This window comes from Haliaeetus leucocephalus, unplaced genomic scaffold (genome assembly GCF_000737465.1).
Source record: "Haliaeetus leucocephalus isolate CR32 unplaced genomic scaffold, Haliaeetus_leucocephalus-4.0 Scaffold140, whole genome shotgun sequence".
Taxonomy (NCBI): Eukaryota; Metazoa; Chordata; class Aves; order Accipitriformes; family Accipitridae; genus Haliaeetus; species Haliaeetus leucocephalus.
The window spans coordinates 1,662,092-1,681,681 of record NW_010972576.1 but is presented as its reverse complement, the minus strand read 5'-3'; the positions used below and the strand labels follow the sequence as shown (position 1 = coordinate 1,681,681).

Genomic DNA, 19,590 nt, shown 5'->3' with positions numbered 1-19,590 from the left:
ATATGAAACATTTGCAATGCCTGTTGATCTATGCTTAAAGGGATTACTTCAATGCAAAGACCCACTAAAATGATTAAACTAGGTTTTATTTGATGTCTGGTGCTTTCAGGGATTCTGTAATTAAATAACTGCTGCATATTGGCACAAGCCTATTGATTTAATAGAGTTATCTTGATTGATGTTAACTTAGCATGCTGCACATTGTCACTTATGGGTGCTAACAGCTGTATGACACAATATTCAAACACGATTTTGCTATAAAACCCTAGACTTCGATAAAAAACTGTTAGGAAACATGTTGGGTGCGTGAAAGGCTGAAGCATGAATAAAGATGGTAATTCACCAGTTGAATCAAATAGTTTGTTTTATATTTAAATTCTGCTTTTGTGATACTGCAAAAACAAAAGTATAGATACCTTTAATTAAGCTCTGCAGTCTGTAATTTTCTCCCTTCATGAGACCAGTGGTTGGAATGTTGCAAAGGTATTATGATAAAATTCATCACAATGAAATAATGCACAATCCAGAACTAAACTTTAGAATCTCACATCATGAGTAAGGTAGAGATTAAAAATCAAAACTGGTTGAGAGATGTGACCCTTTCACTTGTAGAATGCCACTTCAAATCCAGTCTAAAGGCCATGGAAATGGGATCTTCTGGAGCTGGCCACAAACTTTCACTTTAGGGGAAATAATTTTCTTTTTTTTCTTTAACAGAATGAGTTTCTTATGGAACTGAATAGGTACTCTTCTGTTGGAACTAAATCTGTGGTCTTTTGTTTAGGAAACACTGAAATGAAATCTGTTTTCAGAATTTCTCAAAGTTTATTAGCAAAATAATTTTTTTTTGTCAATTTTGCTGTTCCCACTTGGCATATGGCCAAGCAGACAAGAATTGCATCGTTTTCAGTTACAGCTGCCACTGCTTATAATGTCCTTGTCCTTATGACCAGAGAATTCTAGAGATTTGGGAAATTTTAATTCACTGCTGCCAGGCTGGACATAGTGCTGGGGACTGAAGGCTCTCAGAGTCTAGTACATAGCTAAGCCTTAGCAAAACCTAAAGCTCTCAAGAAGGTCTGGAAATCCTAGAGTCTGTAGTGCTTTTCAGATCCTGCATCAAGGAGACAGGATTGTGGAGACCTTCAGCTTTAGGAGCTGCCTGTCCCACAGCACTTTGGTCTCTGGTAACCAGACTTCACGCCATCTTCTGAAAAACCTGGACTCCTAGGGAATGCCCCACAGCTGAGGTCCTGGCCTCCCTAGAAGCTTCCAAGAAATCTGACAGCGTTTCACCGGAACTTTCCACTTTTCCAAAATATATAGGTTTTGACAAAACAGCACTTTCAGTGATTTTTATAAAAGATGTTTGGGTGGAAAGTTACCAGGCAGATGTACTTACTTGGCAGGTCTCTTGGTGATCACTCTTTCCTCCGTTACCTTGTCTTTGCTACAGCTGTCAAAATGCTCAGTTTACAAAACAGCTTCTCACAAACTTTTTAGTGTTTTGCAAATTTGTGAACAATGGTGATGATAGTGCATACGCTTATTAGGGATGATATATTTAGTTTAACATATGAAGGGTGTCACAGTTGAATGCTATAAATGCAAAAAGGATAACTAATTTTAACTTTGAAATATTTGGAAACTTTGGTTTTGGTTTCTGAAATGGGTGCAAATTATAAGAAAGGATCTATAATTAGATGTTGGGTCCATACTATACAGACAAATATTTGTTAGCACTGCATTTGAAGTTGGGGAATATTGCCAGCATTTACTGCCAGGCAGATAAACCACATTTGAGTACTGCTTTGAGCAGAAACAAAAATATCCTGTCCGATAGAAAAGGTTAATATTTCCTATGTCAGAAATCAAAAATGTACCTGAGAACCAATGATAAGCTGAATAAGGTGGTAATCATTCAATTAAGAAATGACAGACTTGCAGGAATTACATTACCACTCTGTATCTGCCACTATTCCATTAATTTCTTTCAATTAAAAAAAAGGGGGGGGCGGGGGGGGCCCAGCAATGACTATACACACACACAATTAAAAGTGCCTACTTCTGATATCAACAGTTATGCACATTTTTCATTCCTTTTCTCCTTGGACACTATAAATTTTGTTTCCCTTTTTTTTAAGATGCCCTGTTATCTAATGCAATCAGGAAAAGGCTTTTGTAAAAAATACTGATATCTGTATATTCTCTTGGGAAAAGTGGCTGTTGCAAGTGTACTTGTTAGATAGAACTTAAAGCAATTTGTGTTGAAAATGGAAACACATATACAGAAAAGAGTCCCCCAAAGATATGCTACAGGCAGGGGATTTTATACAATTATCTCCTTCCTGTCAGATTAGTTAAAATTTATCTGCAATTACTAAAACCTAAGTCAATGTAATAAAGTTTTTAGCCATCAGTTTTTTTATTTACATCTGTTTCAATTTCCAGTCTACCTGGCAAGATCTACCTGGCACTTGAGAACTGTGTCCTTTCCTATCACAAGCTTTGCTTGTCAAATCAATCCCAATTCTCTCTTCAACAGTGGCTTATCATCAGGGACTTACTAGAAAATTTCTCTGGATGGGAAGTGAGAAGGAATTCCATTTGCTCTCCTTTCTCTGAACTGCTGCTATCTGTGCAAGGCTGACAAAAACAAAATGTCTTTTGCCATCAAAACACTACTACATATGCATATACTAGTTATAAGCTAATAGTTTCTGAATGTTTTTCAAGGGCTCTCACACTGAAATTTATTTTAAATCAAAATTTGCCCTGTTCTAGATTGACTCAAACTTAAGACGCAAGAAAACCCCAAAAGGATGAGAGCATTGTAAGAGAAAAATTAGAGAACAAGTTATTCACTCCAAAGAAAATAAAACCCACATATGTTTAACAAACTCCTCACCTTCCCTATACTGACAACATGTGTACCATTAAATTGATTTATCCTGCAAAACAGATGAGTGCAGATAACATACATTTGACTTTCAGGATGCAAGGTCACCCTGTAGTTTAGATTCCATTAGCTAGTCTTAATGTAAGAGTGATTAATTTGCCCACAAGTGTAACAGTTAGAACAGATGCAGCTAAATTGATTGACTACGTTACTTCATAATTGGTGTCTCCATATTGGTATAAGCATCATTCTCAACCAGAAGTTATGGGCTCAACGTAAAAATTACTGGGCGAACTGGCCTGTGTTATTCAGGAGTGAAATGTGATGAGTAAGAGTTCTTTCTGGCTTAAAAATAGGCAGATGAGCCAATAACAACAAGCTGAAGTTAAAAATTCTAAATACAAAAACCTATTGTTTGTGCATTTATATTGCATGTGTGCCGAAAGAGAGTCTTTAGTCAAAATCCTCTGCTGCTGTAAATTAAGTAACTGAAATGTAGAAATAAAAATCACTGGGACTGATGTAACAACAGCAAATACAAAGCCATTTTGGAAAGGCAGATGTTTCTTTGGTTCTGCCCGTACTTTGCACAGACATTCTGGCCATTTGACACTTGAGGATAATTACATTCAAAAGCACCATACCTTCCGAAGAGGTTTGAGCTTGGTCTCCATTATAAAGTCGTACTTGCAGAGTTCACAACAGCGTGTGTCTGAGCTCTTAATCCACTGGTGCAGGCAGGCCTGATGAACAAAGCGCAGGGTCCCTGTGCAGCGACATGGTGTGATGAGGGGACTTTCATCATCTCCCTCACAGTGACAGATCCTGACAGGAAGGACAGCAAGAGCTAGTGAGGGAACTTGCTAACCAGCAATGCAAAGGCACTGGTTTATTTACCCTGTTTTTTCATTTTCAGACTTGACATTCGTAAGACACCAGGTATATGACCTTTCAGGTTGAGGCCCAGGAACATATTCTTTGTTCCCTTCTGCCACTTAGTAATTACACTTCACTTAGTTATTTCTCTTTGAATTTGCTGTGTGCTCTGAAGGTGAATCAATGGAAATAACGCTGATTTTCCCTTTTATGCTTGGCAAAACCTTTAAGACAAATACCAGTGCTCTTTCTAAGAGCTGAATAGTTCTTGGTCTGTAAGCAATGCCAATAAAAAACTCAAAGTTAGCAGAATCTAACCCAAGCTGAAAATATCTAGTATGAAAAGTACAAAAAGTTCCTAGGATACCTCTTTGGAGTTACACAGTTAAAAGGATTAGCGAACAGTTTTGGGTACTCTGGAGTCATGTGTATGGCACAGCGTGTACACACATGCATACACTTTTTAGGAGGCAGGTGTTAAAAAGTCATGGTCCTTCCTTTTTTTCATTCTTCACTGTCCCTTTGAAGCAGATAGCTGTGTTATCTGGGAAAACAAAATCTACAGCTGTAAGCAGACCCTAAGATAGAGGTTGGTCCCAGAACTGTTGTTATTTTGTAATGGGATACAGAGCTTTTCTCTTTGTGGTTTTGCATAAAGTGATCAGTGTCCTAACATCACAATCTGACGGATTCCTTCTGTGACACGTCTAAATGTCTTCCTGATCCTCCCTTCTTCCAAACAGACTTCTGATCATATCATGAAAGCATTAACCCATCGAAACCAATGACAGCTTTATTGGCAAGCATCTCTGTGAAGGCAGAGAAAGCTCTACGGTGAGTGGAAGGCTTAACCGAACACCTGAAGTTAAGGAGGTTCACCTCAACAAAGAGTAACTCCCTCCCATCCCCATCCCAGAAAAACACAGCAAAGCACCCAAGCCCTAATGAATGTCCTAAGTGTCAAACTGGCATGTAGGGGAGGGGAAAAAAAAAAAGCTGAAGCCTGAGAAATGTTATTTCAAAACAGAGAAGTAGCAGCCACAGCACAGATCCTCGTGTCACGCAAACGAAACTTAGAGCTTGGAAACTTAGTGCTTAGGAAAGGCAGATATGTGCGTGCAGAAGAGTCTGAACACTTCTGAGGAATAACCCACCCTTTTATGCAGAAAGCTGTGGCCCCACCGCTCCTGGGGTAGAAAAAGGGCTGAGGAGGGCCCTGCAGTGAGGTTGTCTTCCCTCAGGCCGGGCCGGGGAAGCAGGGTGACCTTCTTCTCAGCACAGGAGCACCTGGCGTACGTCAGGACAAAGCCTGGCAAAGACACCCTGTGAACGACTGGCTACAGCACAGCACTGAGGCTGCCAAGTCTACGAGCAGGGGGAGGAGGAAATTTCAATGCCTAAGTGAAAGACCTAGGGATCAAAACCAGCAGCTTCATGGTTCTTCCATGGTGTAGCCTAGAGCCATGAGAAAATGAATCTACTATAATGGGAAAGCAGAACAAAGCTGCTTTCTGGATATATAGAAAGAAAGAGACTAAGAAAAACCAACAGAAAAATGAAGCTCCGGAAACCTGGTGCACAAAAGCAGGTTTCAGTGTCTGTGGTGGTGCCCGTACAGCATCTTCTACTCCATGGGAGCAGAGGGGAGAAGAAAATATCCACAACTTCCACCTTGCACACATTCATTTTTTTGAGACACATTTTACAAGAACTCAATTTGCAGTTTCTTCTTTACTAACCCAGCCAAGCTAGGTGCATCAGTGGCTTAGTTCTTAAATGGAAACTGGCTATATGCTGACTTCTTGTTGAGCCTGTAGCTTAAGCAGAACTAAATTTTCAAAACAACAAATAGCTGTTTTGCTAACAAATGCATTCCCAGCTGAGAGTTACATAAACCCCCATAATTTTCTTTTTAAATTAAAGCTGTTTCCCAAAGGAAAATTAGTATTCCTTGTTCATTTAAATTCAAGCTATACATAATTTATTTTACAAGCTTAGCACTTAAACTATTTAGAAATTAGACAACTAAGTGATGTACCCAAGAGCCTTTTTCCTACTACTGCCAGAGTTGTTTAAAATTATTTTAAGAGCTAAAATACAAGCCTAAACCTCCACTGGGATCTTCAAATAAAGTGACACTGAGAATTTGAAATGAATAGGAGTATTCTTTAGTAGAAATACTTTTACAGAAAAACACTATATGAATTATACATTCTATTTCTGCTTTCTTTGTACAGAAGATACATGCTAAACAGGGTGACATCAAGAACTTGTGTTATACAGAAGCTTGAACTAAATAATCTGATGGCCTCTTCTAGCTTTACAACCATGAAATATGTAATGAGAATAAAACCAAACTTCAAATGGAATTAAGTCCAGAGAAAATAACCAAAGGCATGGTTTTCATTAGCTTGAATGCTCTTTGGTGCAATTTAGCTCTTCATTATTTGTTTAGCCAGAAGAAATTAGCTTAAAAGAAGTTCACGCTACCTAAACTCACAGTCACAGTCTTTAAAGATATGTGGGTGCCTGACAGCTATTGAAACAGACTGTTGGCTAACTGCTTAAATACCCTTTGAAGACTTGGGCCAGATAACTTGTAACATCTTGCTCAGCCGTTAGTACTGAAGCAGAATTTTGTGTGTCTTTGCCCTCTGCTATATTTAGCTATAATGTCCATCCTAATTATCACAAATTATAGAAAATAAATTGTAGAGAATGGTTTTGAAAAATATGTTGTGGAAACAGAACTAAGGTAGGGATACAAAGCATAGACTTACCCAAACAGTTTCTAAACTAAGTTGGAGGCCAAGAACTTCCATTCTAGTTTCCTATTTACATGTTCACAACTGTTCAAAATTTTCACCCATCAGACTGACTATTTACAGGGCTGAACTTATCCTGAGAGTAAAATTTGCTTACATACTTTAATGTAATGAGTTGAATGAAAAAATCCCACTCTCCAATATAAAGGAAAAAAAAAATTACTAAATCTATACTGATTTATTTACAAGTTGTAGTACAGCACTGATCATGGTTAATAGCTGCAGTTTCAGCTGCTCAGCTACACCTACAGAATTTACATACTCAGCTCTTCTCAACTTTCTAGTCCTTTAGTAGATAAATGGCCTTCATTATAGAGCAATACTTCTGACTATCTGGAAATGGAGGGGAGGGAAGTCAGCTACTTGACCAAATCCTTTTAGTTAGAATCCCTTTATAGTCGCAAATTGAGCCTGCATAATTTTTATTTTTTGGGGGGGTAGGTTTGACAGCTTAGAGCTTTAAAGGTTCCTGCCTGTGAACAGGACCTTGCTTGTCTAGGGGAAAAGATTAGTACAAGGCTCCAAAGGAGCTTTTGCTCTATAAATCATGTGTACACCAGACAACACAGCACATATGAGCTATTTAGATGATCTTCTGATTTGAATTTACAAAATTTTTTATGCGTGTGTGTTTAATATACACCTAATGAAATATCCCTACACATTGAGATCACAGAATATTTATTTTTCTTTAAAGAAAGCTCACTGTGAAACTTTGTGAAATAATACTCTAACAGTGCAGTCATTCTTAAGCTTAAGTTTTTGCTTTATATGCCAGCATTTTAATTACCCATCACATATTTCTCTAGCACAGAATTGTTTCTACAACCTTCAGCACACTGATGTACCAAAGAAATTTATGCCAACGCTGTGGATATATCAGACAAAAATCTATAAAAATTCTTTAAAGGATGTTCTTAAATAGCAGGCTTACTTATAATGTAATGAATTAGCAAAAAGAAAAAATATTTTTCAGGAAAAAATAAAAAATGCTGATCTGAAACCATAATTAGTCTTTGTGAAAAATTTTGCATAATTCATATAAAAACTGTTGCAGATTTCTTATATGTTCCTTACACAAAAAACAATTCTCAAACAGAAACAGAATAGTTCAATTTAGAAAATTTTTAGAGAGCAATGTATGTAAAAATGAAAAGTTAAAGAAGTTTACTGAGAACATTTTAGAATTATTTTTCAGTATTTCTTTTTGTTCAAAATATTAACTGAATTTAAGACATTCAAATGATGCTGAAAAACTCACACATAATGCAATGCTTGATTGAGAAATTGTATGTGACGTATTAAACTTCGTACAATAATGACTATGCAAAATGAGTAAGTAAAATGCCAGTAGTTTGAAGTATACCATCTCCTTCACTGAAGGTCATATTGACACCATACATATATAAACAAAAGAAATTTTTAATGGAAAATTCCCTTGTTTTCCCTGGTCCTGTTCATTGCAAAAGTTAGAAGGCAGAAAGGGAAGTATGAAACAAGATGCTTACACCTTGTAGACATTAATATATGTTAATTGCACTTAGGCTGATTTTCAGAAAAACAGCAAGAGCTATCCTGGATGACTGTCCTTCACTTCTCATCAAATTAAGACTTTTTTTTTTTCCAGACAGACAAATGTTTCTTACATAATCTCAGTTTAAAGGTCAAGCAAGGAGTTCACAGGGATAATTTTCAGGTTTTCCCAACAGTGGTTTGATTTGGCAAAATCGTAGCAACCAAATTTACAATCTAAATGGTTAGTCACCATCTGAGCTGCTTATTGCAAGAGACACAGGTAGATTCCAACAGGTTTGTAGCTTTTCCTTCACATGCAAGGTAACAATTTTACTCTCATTAAAGAAAATAGCTGCTAATCTCCACCCTCTTCGAAAAACACCAGTTATCCTAACCTGTCTTTCACTAATCCACTTTACTCTTCAGTAATTAAGAAAATGGGCCAATCTCTATGCCGCTGTAGTGAAGTAGAAAATGCACTTATTCTGCGGGAGCCTTGTGCGTACTGTGAAACGTAGTGCTCTACCCCTACCTGGCAAGTGCTCCTCTGTGACGGTATCTGTACAGCTGATTTCCCTAGATGACTATTGTCAAAGGAAGGTGATTAAGGATAAGAATGAATCAGCACGTCCCTGCTTGTGCTTCAAGCCACATAAGAGCCTTGTCATTAGGAGCAGCACTGGCAGAAAACAGTTTGCAGTAATTCTGCACCAACAGAACTCCTTCAGTGGATTCCATATTTGAGATTGGCACTGCATCTCAGTACTTAAGAAAATTTTCAAGAATTTTTGCCATTACATATGGACAAAGGGTTTAGCTACAGTAACAGTGCAGATAGCTTTTACAGACTGCCTTAAAAATAGATGAGGTCAAATTTTACCGTTATTAACAAATGTACAATCTAGGGGAATGCCTCTGAGGCTTTCAAAAAAATCAAGCGTATATGGGGGCATGGGCATACTGATTATGATGTATGATAATGTTTAAGGGCTATAAGTGACGTAATTATTTAAAAACTGTATTGTTCTTTAATATTCCCGGGTGCTATATAGCTATGTCTATGGTAACAAGCACTGCAGTGAAAGTGTAGCAAATCCGTTGGAAAAAAAACCAGCTAGTGCTAAAAACCTGGTGTCTACACCAGGCACATCTTGGTGGGGTGTGCTTTGATTTGACACTGATCTGAGGTTGGACCAGGAATACATCTTGCAGTTTACTTTCACTCAAAGGGAATACAGTTGGAGAACCCTGAGACCAATCCTCAGCACAGTCTAGACTATGGTAAAAGTAAAGGTGATCAGATGTGCTTCAAAAACAGGCTCCTTATGTGAACTAAAGCACTAATGGTGGCCCCTTCACTGACAAAATTAGGAGGAGCTACTGCCTTGTCACTGTGACATATTTACCACCACCATGATGCAATTTCTATGCACTGTGAACTAAACTAATGCAGATGCCCAATACCCATACTGTCATTTTCCTGCAGATGGAAGTATACCAGTAGAACAGAAATGCTTTCGAACTTTTAAGAGATCTCCGTAATAAAAGGGGGAAGTATCTTCTCCACATAAACACACTCAAGGAAGATAACGCGTATTCCAAAAACATTGGTTTTGGTGAGAAATGATTGAAGAGGCAGTTAAAATCCTGCCCTTCACTGGAAAGCTCATAATGATTATGCAAGGATAAATTCTTACCCTGTTCGGTGGGTACATCTCAGTGCTATATCTCACTATTACTAAAGGGATCTTAGGGAGAAACAGCATAGCTGGAAAATGTTGGACCAACTGAATCCCTGGCTTTGATTTTTGGCTGTGAGGATTATTAGCTGCCAGCATGAAATACCATGAGCTCCTAGGTTATCTTAATTGGACCAAAAGGAACCAATTACACAGGTTTTCAAAAGGATGCAAAAAATTGCTCTCGTCACTGTCTGATAATCCTAAGAAAACTGTTCTCCTGTCCAAAAAAGGTCATTTTCTCTTTCTGCCAATTCATAAAGTGCTTGCAGTACTTTTAGATAGTTAGAACCTAAAGCTAAAGCAAACAACTTATGAACAATGCACAGCAAATAATTAACTCATTCATAAACAGAAACCAAAAAAATATCAAACTCTGCTCCTGCATAATTTATCACTTAGAAAAATAAAAGTTAAATTCACTAACTATGTTCACCCTGCAGTAGGCTACAGCATGCCATGTTTCCCTTGTTTTCATTTTGCAAGCTTTTTTTTTTTTTTAATCTCATTTCCATTCTTTCCACTGTTAAATCATAAAGTAATCTAAATGACAAATTGGTCCTCCTCTCTGTTTAAACACAGTGTGAATGAAGCACATTAATTCTCCATACCGAATGTAATCAATTTGTATACCTCTTTCCTGTCACTCCTGCCCTTCCGTTATGCTATAGTCAGCTGTCTTTACCTGACTAGAGGAAAAAACATTTTCAAATTGTTGCACCACACCAGTGGAATTTCATAATGGTCTAGGTAAAGCTTTCTCTTGATTTCTGCAAACGTGGTCAGAATTTGTAAGAGACCCAAGAGCAAATAACATTAGCAAAAGCACACTAAATCTCATTTTGTCAACATTTCTTGTCCTTCTATTAATCTTCCATATAGGTGATAAATAGGATATCTAACCATCTAAAGAGTTACAAGTAATTCCTGCCTCAGATGCACTGTCAGTGCAACGCAAGGTATGTATCAGACAAGATTTACTGCACTGAACATAGTTCAAAGAACTAGGGACTGCATCTTAAAAAAGGATTTAGATTTCCTCCCACCCGCCTAGTGAAAGTCAAAGCATTAAGTAACTAAACTCCCTACAGAACATATGCAAGCTTTAAGTATTTAATAATGGGACCCTTAAAACCAAGGGTGTCCTCTCACCCAAACTTTCTAGCAGGAAGTGGTGCCATTTCACCTATTTGCATTAAAAAAATAGTAGGTTGTCCTGGTTCCAGCTGGGATAGAGTTAATTGTCTTCCTAGTAGCTGGTACAGTGCTATGGTTTTGGGTTCAGTATGAGAAGAATGTTGATAACACGCTGATGTTTTCAGTTGTTGCTAAGTAGTGTTTAGTCTAAAGTCAAGGATTTTTCAGCTTCTGATGCCCAGCCAGCAAGAAGGCTGGAGGGACACAAGAAGTTGGCACAGGACACAGCCAGGACAGCTGACCCAAAGTGGCCAAAGGGGTATTCCATACCATGTGATCTCATACCCAGTATATAAAGTGGGGGGAGTTGGCCTGGGGGGAGTGCAGCTCAGGAACTAACTGGGCATCGGTCAGCGAGTGGTGAGCAATTGCATTGTGCATCACTTGTATATTGTAATCCTTTAATTATTACTGTTGTCATTTTATTAGTGTTATCATTATCATTATTAGTTTCTTCCTTTCTGTTCCATTAAACTGTTCTTATCTCAACCCACAAGTTTTACTTTTTTTTTCCAATTCTCTCCCCCATCCCACTGGGTGGGGGGGAAGTGAGTGAGCGGCTGCATGGTGCTTAGTTGCTGGCTGGGGTTAAACTGTGACATAGGTTTTGAGAGAAAGAAGCAAAAACCAGGACTCAGTTGTCCCCCAGTTAAGTGACCCTAACCACAACAAAGACATGCTTGCCCTGTTTCGGTTCTCCTTGCATCCTTCTGAATCATGGAGAGCTTCCAAACAAGACTGCATAACCAGATGGCTAAAGAGGTGACAGATGGGGCTTTGAACCATCAGGCAGAGAATAGAATTAACGAGGATTTCATAGTGCTTCAAAGACTGATGAACCACTAGACCATCATATAAAGGAGGAGATTCCTCAAAAAGCAGGAGATTCCTATCAGAAAGTCATTTTGCAAAAAGAAGGCTTTGAACAGGAAAGCAAGCAGCAGTCGCAGTTCTTTAAAAGCAAGGGGTGAGCAGCCAACATGCAGGACAAGACTCAGAGATTTGGCTCCTAATGAAGGAATGTATCATCCTGAGACCCCAAAGAAGGCACTAACATCCCAGGAAGACACAGGTTAAGAACACTCTTCAGCCAAACACTACAGTCTGGCAGTTCAGCATCCTCCAGTTTTTGGTGATTTTAGAGGGCTCTGGAGGGTATTTCAAGTCTAAGTATTCTGCACTACAGTCCAAATTATTTACTGGATCCAGCTTCATGGTTTCAGTATAAATATTTAAAATTAGTGTTAAATTTCAATGGTGGTATTTGAGCCTATATATCTATCTTCTGTTCACGTTTATCTTTTTTCCTCAAGTCTATGAGGACTTGTTTCCTCCCAAGAGGCTTTCTGTCTGTTGATTTTGTCAGCACTCTACTACATGAATATTTCAGGATGTAAGTATTTTCATGCATGATACTACTTTTGCAGGTCCTACTAAATAGTACGATGGAGAGAAAACCCTGTTACAACACTTGATTTCACAGACAGAAACTACATATTCATATTACCTCTTGTCAAGTGCAATGCACACTATTTCCTCCTATCTATGATTGTGTTAACACATAGAAATACCCATATTAGCCTTTTCCTAAATTTATAATGGCCTTTTAATTAATATACTAGCTTTTTAAAGCTGATTCTAAAAAATAATACTTGAAGTAGATTCTGCAGATTTCACGAATCATCTTCATCATCTCCCTTACTACTTCTCCCCGTTCCTACCAGTCTTCTGGCATGCCCTGCTCTTCTATTTACTCCTCAAATAAGGGTCTGCCATTACCTGACTGCATACACAGTCATTCATGGAGTTCAACAAAATCAAAATTCTACTTCTGATAAGCATTTTTTTCATAGTGAGAAACTCCACCTTATTTAAGTGTGTGTGGTTTCTTTCAGCTAATTACAGCTCAGTGTTATTGCTGAAATGACTGCATCAGTACTACAAAAAGATTTTACACCAAAAGCATAACTACTCAAACAGAAAATCTTTCAATTCTCCCATCATAAATAATAAAAATACCATAAGATTAATTCAGAGTCAATACACAAAGCACTTATGATACACTAGCGGTAATATCAACTAACTAATTTTCTTTCCTTAGTAATTCCCATGTGAAAATCCATTGGAATAAATCCTCAAAATCCACTCACTTCATCATGTCCCACACATAGCTTTTCCCTTCAGGGAGATTACCCTCATGAAGACCAAAGAAAGCTATTTCTGAGACTATGCCTCAAGCCACATGGCAAATTCCAGAATAAAGTACATACAAAGAAAATCTCAGGCACAGGGCAACTTAGAAAAAGGGGGATCCAACTGTATGATTTAGAAAGCCTATCCTGTGTATCTCAAAAAAAAAAAAAAAGAAATCAGGTGCCAAAACAACTCAGCATGGTCAGAACTTATGTAATTGTCCCTAATCCCAGAAACAGAAACCTTGCCTTCTAATGGACTCCAGAAGAAAGGAGCATGTTCAGGGAAGAGATTGTAATGATCACCATCAATGCCATCCCATTGTTTCATCATTTTGGAAACAAAGGAACAGTGACACTAGAAGGGGAAATGTCTCAGTTAAATTGACCAAGAGGTCTACATTAGACTAGCTGAAATATATATTGCACCATTGTACTATACCTTACCTAACGTGCTTATGCTAGAATTGGGTGTGTGCTGTCACATTCCCGCTCATGCAGCCAAATGCACATTGAGGAAATTGCCTTACGTGTGTATATAAATGCATTCCACTGCCAGTAATTCATGAGGAAGGAAAAAAAATGCCTACCCAAACACTTAAAGACAAAATAAGTGGCACCAGGAGATGTTTAAGATCCCTGTTCCTCTGCTACTTCCACACAATCCCATCTAGGTGAGAGCCATTCCTCTCAGCCAGTTTTGTCACATCAACTAGAAGATATGAATACCTACGATGAAAAGCTTGAAGAAACACCTCAAGAAAACAAATTTTCCACATCACAACCAGCTATGTTAATTCCAGTCTTAGAATAAACATCACAAAAAAAATCCTTTTTCTATTTCTCATGCAGAAACATGGTTACTGTATATATGCACATCTGCATTGAAATGTAATTCTTTTTTTGTTTCAGATGCAAGACTGAGAACCTCAAAAAACCCATACCACAGATCATGAGCCAATTAAGTGCATGGACCTGTCCTGAAAAACAGAAGCTGCAGTCTATGCTGAATTGGTAGTATAAACATGTCTGTCTTTTTCTTCAGCTGTCTGCAAACTGATTAAGACAACTTACCAGCTATGAAAAATTAACAAGCTTTTGATTTTGTGATGATTTTTCCTAGATGTATTATCATCACTATGATACACCTAGTAATGAGAACAACACAAAAAATAGCATTATCCCTGACATGAATTAAAATGCAATTATGACTCTCTGACAAATTTTGTATGACAGGCCAAGTTATCAACTGTGTTGAGTTTAACTCTGGTTGTTCAAAGAGCATCTCCACTGATAATGAGCCTAGGCACACATACTTATCAAAAGTTTTCAACCTTCCTCTACTGAACAAGAGCCTAGCTGAAAAGTTCGCACTCACATCCAAAAAGTCCACCCTTGAACCAAGCTCCAAGTCTTACAAAAAGTGCCTGAATAATTATAATGCAATTGAATGGGTCAAGAAGATAGATGAAAGACTGGAGTCCACTTTCCATCTGAAAGGAAAGTCTAAGGTTGGGGATTTAGGCAATAATTAAGATTAATCTACATGAGACAATTACAAAACTTTAATTTCTCTTTTTTTTTAACACAGTATAGTTAAGCCCATATAAAAAGCCATGCTGAAATAATTTATTTCAGGTTTTGTGTAGCTCATATTCTTAATAATTATTAAATGGCCCTATTATATATGTACTTTGCCTACTACACTGGATCTTCAATACATGCAGGCTTGGTGGTTCAGAAATTTAAGACAACTCTGAAGTCTGAAGTATTTGTCTGTGCACATCTCTGCATCATACCATGCAGACATACTTCAAGTGCTTCAGTAATGTGTAACATGGTTACCACTGCTGCTGTTTCTTTGCATTTCTGTAAGGTGTGGAGGTCCCAAGCCAGTGGTGTGGTCCTCATATACGAGCTGATGTACACACACAGCTGGACTTTACCCTGAGGAATCTTAAATTATCGTGACAGACAATGGTGGGACAACTGAAATGTCCATTCTTGCTTGGTAAGTGTAACAAAGAATGCATAGCACTAGCTGTATTAGTAATGACTTTTATCTCCTGCTGTGAAAAAGCACAATGTCTGCAGGTTATCTTTTTTCTTTTTAAAACTAGGATCTTTGTAGTGTGTTACTAGGTTGAAGTATACTGTGAAACTGCATACGTGGCATCGTGAACTTCCTCATTCTGACTGTGTTTACATTTCCATGCAAATTTCTTCCCAGCAAAGAAAAGTGAGAAGTTTTGGGTTACCATATCAAGAAACTAAGCCTGATCCTCATTTACACATTGTAGATGACAGTCAATGCTGGCTCACAAGTTTGGGGAGAAAAAACAAAAACAAAAAAAAACTTGTTTCAGTTCTGTTAAACTTACGGGATGGTGCATTTTCATTTACCACTAAATTAAGTAACTCAAGTCCACCCAGATATCTACTCCAAATTTGATTTCAGCTCAGAATTGGCCAGCTTGCTCTCATTTCCGAGGGAAAACGCTCACCTTCTGATTGTGTGCTTTACACCAAGGGTATCAGACTGTCAGAAGCCTGAACTTCAGAACTAGAGAGAAACGGTGGTATTGCTTTTTCTTTCCCAACGCTTACTTTAATGCTTAGGCTGCCCAATCATCCTTTGTATTGTTCCGATCCTTGTGATGGGTACCAAACTAACAGCCCCTACACGCTGACAGTGTAGAGTTGTTCAGCAGTGCAAAGTCCCGTACAACTTACACCTGACTGGAGAGGGTGTTTTGCAGGCACCGTCCGTCAGATTGCTGTGCTAATGGCAGCTCTAGAGGACACTGAATCAAGACCATAAATTTATTTCATGTAAGTCAATGAAAAATGACAAAGAGGGACCAAAGCTGGATTTGAACTGATCACCTAGGGAGGAAAAACTCCATATCCCATTGTATTGAGCTATCTGGCACTCTGCCTCATTCTCTGCCTCTGGTCGGAAATTTAAAACACAGTAATACTCTGCCAGAGGACACAGTGCTTCTGTCTTCATGAAGAAAAATGGAGCAAAGCAAAACATTTTGTTTCCTTGTAGGATTACTGTTTTTAAATAAGAGAAGTATGTCTTCAGATTGAGATACACTAACTTGTCTGCAGCAAAGGATTTTGTTATTTCTTATGGCCAGCCTAGCAGTTTATTACTGAGAAACAGTGACAGAAAGCAGTCAAGAGAAGGGCACTCAGCCCACTGCGGTGAGAAATTCCTCTTAAGAACGTTAAATCTTTCTTATTAGGGACTAACCTGCATACTTCTAAATCATCAGACCAGTCATCATACAACACTGGAGGCTTCTGAACAGCATCAGTCACACCGGACCCTGCCCCAGCAGGTCCTCCGTTATTTGGGACTGCCAGAGCATCACTGCCAGAGCCTGCCTCTGCAAAGGAGTCCTTCGAAACTTTATCGTGTCTAAGGAAAGACACAGGCCGCTGATCTCTGTAGTAGTTTTTCCCTTTACTTTTCCCACATTTTCTTGAGGAAATCCTTGCTTCCTGAGATGACGCTGAAGACTGTGATTCCTTAAGCCTTGGAACCCTTCTTCGGCGGTGATTTAAAGCAGGATTCTCAGGGTCAGATACCTCTTGGTTCTTTTTCCCCATTGTCCCCAAGGTGACAAGTTCAATAGCATTATTGTTAGAGGACTCATCCTGGTTACTGCATGATCTATTGTTCCTTCTCCCTCTCCTGGGCATTCTGGCCTTTTCTCTTGCTCTCCTCCTAGCCTGAGCCCACTGACTCTCATCTGAAGATGATGATGAATCAGATGCATTCCAGCTGGATCTCGCAGGCTCAGGATGCAATTTACAGTCTTTCCCCTTTCCTTGCTTTTCTGTATGCTCACCATAGTCTCCAGGCTCTCTTTTCCGCCTAAACCTTCGTTTTACTTGTTTCTTACCAGACTCCCTATTAGAAGGGGCCAGCACCATGACAGGGGTTGCATGTTCAAGCTCATCTTCTGATAAATCATGCAAGGTAGTAGATCTAGACAAAGCAGTAAGCAAAGGAAAGGTATGGAAATGGTAAGGGTGGGTGGAAAGAGAGAAATCACAAAAAAAAGGGTGAAAATGAGAACATGAATTTTAATAGAAAAACATGAGACTGAAAAGCAAAAACAGAACCAAAACAAAGAGAGATCAAAAGAAAACTGAAGTCTATGTAAATTATGAATAGTGTTAAGCATAAGCAAGAGCTACATATTATTTAATAAAAACAACAAGCATCAGCCAGATTATGGTATATTTTTCTCAGCACATACCTACAAATGTCCTGAGTGGAAGGGCAGACAGACAGCCGTGACTGACTCCTGGGAGCTGTTCCTGTTGTAGGACTGCTTGCCTGTTGAAATAAGTTAGACAGTTTGGAATCTTTGTCCATGAAATACATTGCAGATATTTTACTGCGTTGCCACATGATTACAAAATTAAAGTAACTGTTGCTGCTGTTCATAGTGCACTGCTGAGCATATGCAAGCTCACAAAATACAGGAAGCCTGACCAAAAGCAAAACCTATTTGTGGAACTAAATATGACTGAAGTATTTCAGCTCTCATTTGCTCATGACTACTTTTTGTCACTGTTTGAGGAAGCATCTTTTAACACTTTAATTTTCATTTTGGTTTTGATCTACTGCAAATGTCTGATGGGAAAGGATGTTGGTTTTATTTCATGCATTCAAACAACCGTGATGATTCCTTTCAAAATGGAGTGAAGTGCATTTACATTATGCTGAGTGATAAAGAGCACAAAGTTAACCTATGCTGAGTAGACTGACAGAACAGTGAGAAAATTAGAGTATGTTTTAAAAGGTTTTCAAGGCAATCAGATCTTGTAGAAGAGCTGAAAAATGTTAAACTGATGAACCTGAGAAGACCAAAGTGCAGGCTGCATCTCTACAGAGCTGATCACATTCTCAAACAGCAGGAGAGATATAAAACATGTTTAGTATGTGACAGTTTGCTCATAAGGTTGTTGCTACAAATTGCAGACTCAGTTGCTCAATACTTCCACTGAAAACATATTTTGATGGTGTTAACAGCAAACCATTTCAATCTGCCTCACAGTCTACTGGCAGCATAGCTGTATGGAATGCAAATTTAAATCCAAGGCTTTGTGATTCTTCAGAATCACTCACAAGGTACAGTACTGTGGGAAGAGGGTTCAATACAAATCATTCTTAAGGCTATGACCTTCCTTTCGCTGATAAGGGCATTAGCTTTTAGTATGCAGCCCTACCCCATTGTGAGCACTACTACCAAATGGAGACAAAATACTATAAGCCTAAGAGCACCAGATGCAAGGGAAGAATGACTATTAAGCAAGAATACAAAGTACAAATAACACAAAGATGTAAAGGCTGTCATCCCAAGCTTTTGTACTAGCAAATCAAATTCAGTCACACGTAGAGTCCATAATTAAAATTATTTCTAGCTCACCTTTCACAGACATTTTTGTGATGTCAGTTTGAAAATTAATAGTACAAGCAAAAATAAATAAATACAGCAAGTACCTGCTGACACTTCACTTTTATCTAAGGTTCTTAATATCCATTATATTTCATGCATGGATCTTTTGGAAACATCAGTCACCACTATGTGCATTTTTGCTTTTAATGGGATACCAGCCGAGACTTAAGAACAGTGCTTTTGCAAGAAAATAATCTTCTAGCTTTAGGAATTCAAGGAACCTTTTTAACCTCTTGATTAATACCACAACAGCAAAAGTATTACTAATTCTTTACTACTAGTTCCACAAAATGAAACTCAGAGGTTTGAAAACTAAGCCAACATGAGAAATTAAATTGATAAAGCATTTGGGCACAACCCTTATGTTCAAATGGTTTTTCAATGGCTGGGTCCACCAGGCAGAGGAGGAACTTTATTGTGTCTACATACAGTGTAATGCTGGAAAAAAGGACAAGTATCAGTGAGAGAAATTGTATTTCATATCTCTTTTTCTACAAAAGCAACATTTCAATTACACATACTGTGAAGGAATATGAATTGTTCTTACATACATATTAGAAACAGATGGCATATGTACAGTTGGGTATATAATCTTTTTCCACCACAACCTCTGCGATTAGTTTTAAGCGATTAGGCATACCTTAAGCTACTTAATGAGGAAAGATGTACACATCAGCACCAGAGCCACGTTGTTGGGCTACGTTCTGCTGCTGTGTGAAAAAACATCCTTCCAGACTAAACCCCAGGTGGACTGCTGAAGTAAATCCAGCCCTAGAGTCGAGCATGGACCTCTGAATTTGCCCCTCGTGACTAGCTTCCATTTCTTTTTTCCCCTCACAGCTGCAGGACTGTTACCATTGCTTC

At 38.3% G+C, this 19,590-nt stretch overlaps 1 protein-coding gene across 1 annotated transcript in view; it reads right to left on the bottom strand.

Annotated features, from left to right (window-relative positions):
* The window catches only part of MARCH1 (membrane-associated ring finger (C3HC4) 1, E3 ubiquitin protein ligase), a 101,001-nt gene that overhangs the window by 18,770 nt on the left and 62,641 nt on the right, over positions 1–19,590 (bottom strand). Inside the window, exons 3-4 of the mRNA XM_010586077.1 lie at positions 17,521–17,600; positions 3,544–3,724 (exon numbers count right to left, since the gene is read on the bottom strand). Of these exons, the coding sequence (XP_010584379.1) occupies positions 3,544–3,724; positions 17,521–17,600 (261 nt within the window). The remainder of the gene's footprint in view (positions 1–3,543; positions 3,725–17,520; positions 17,601–19,590) is intronic.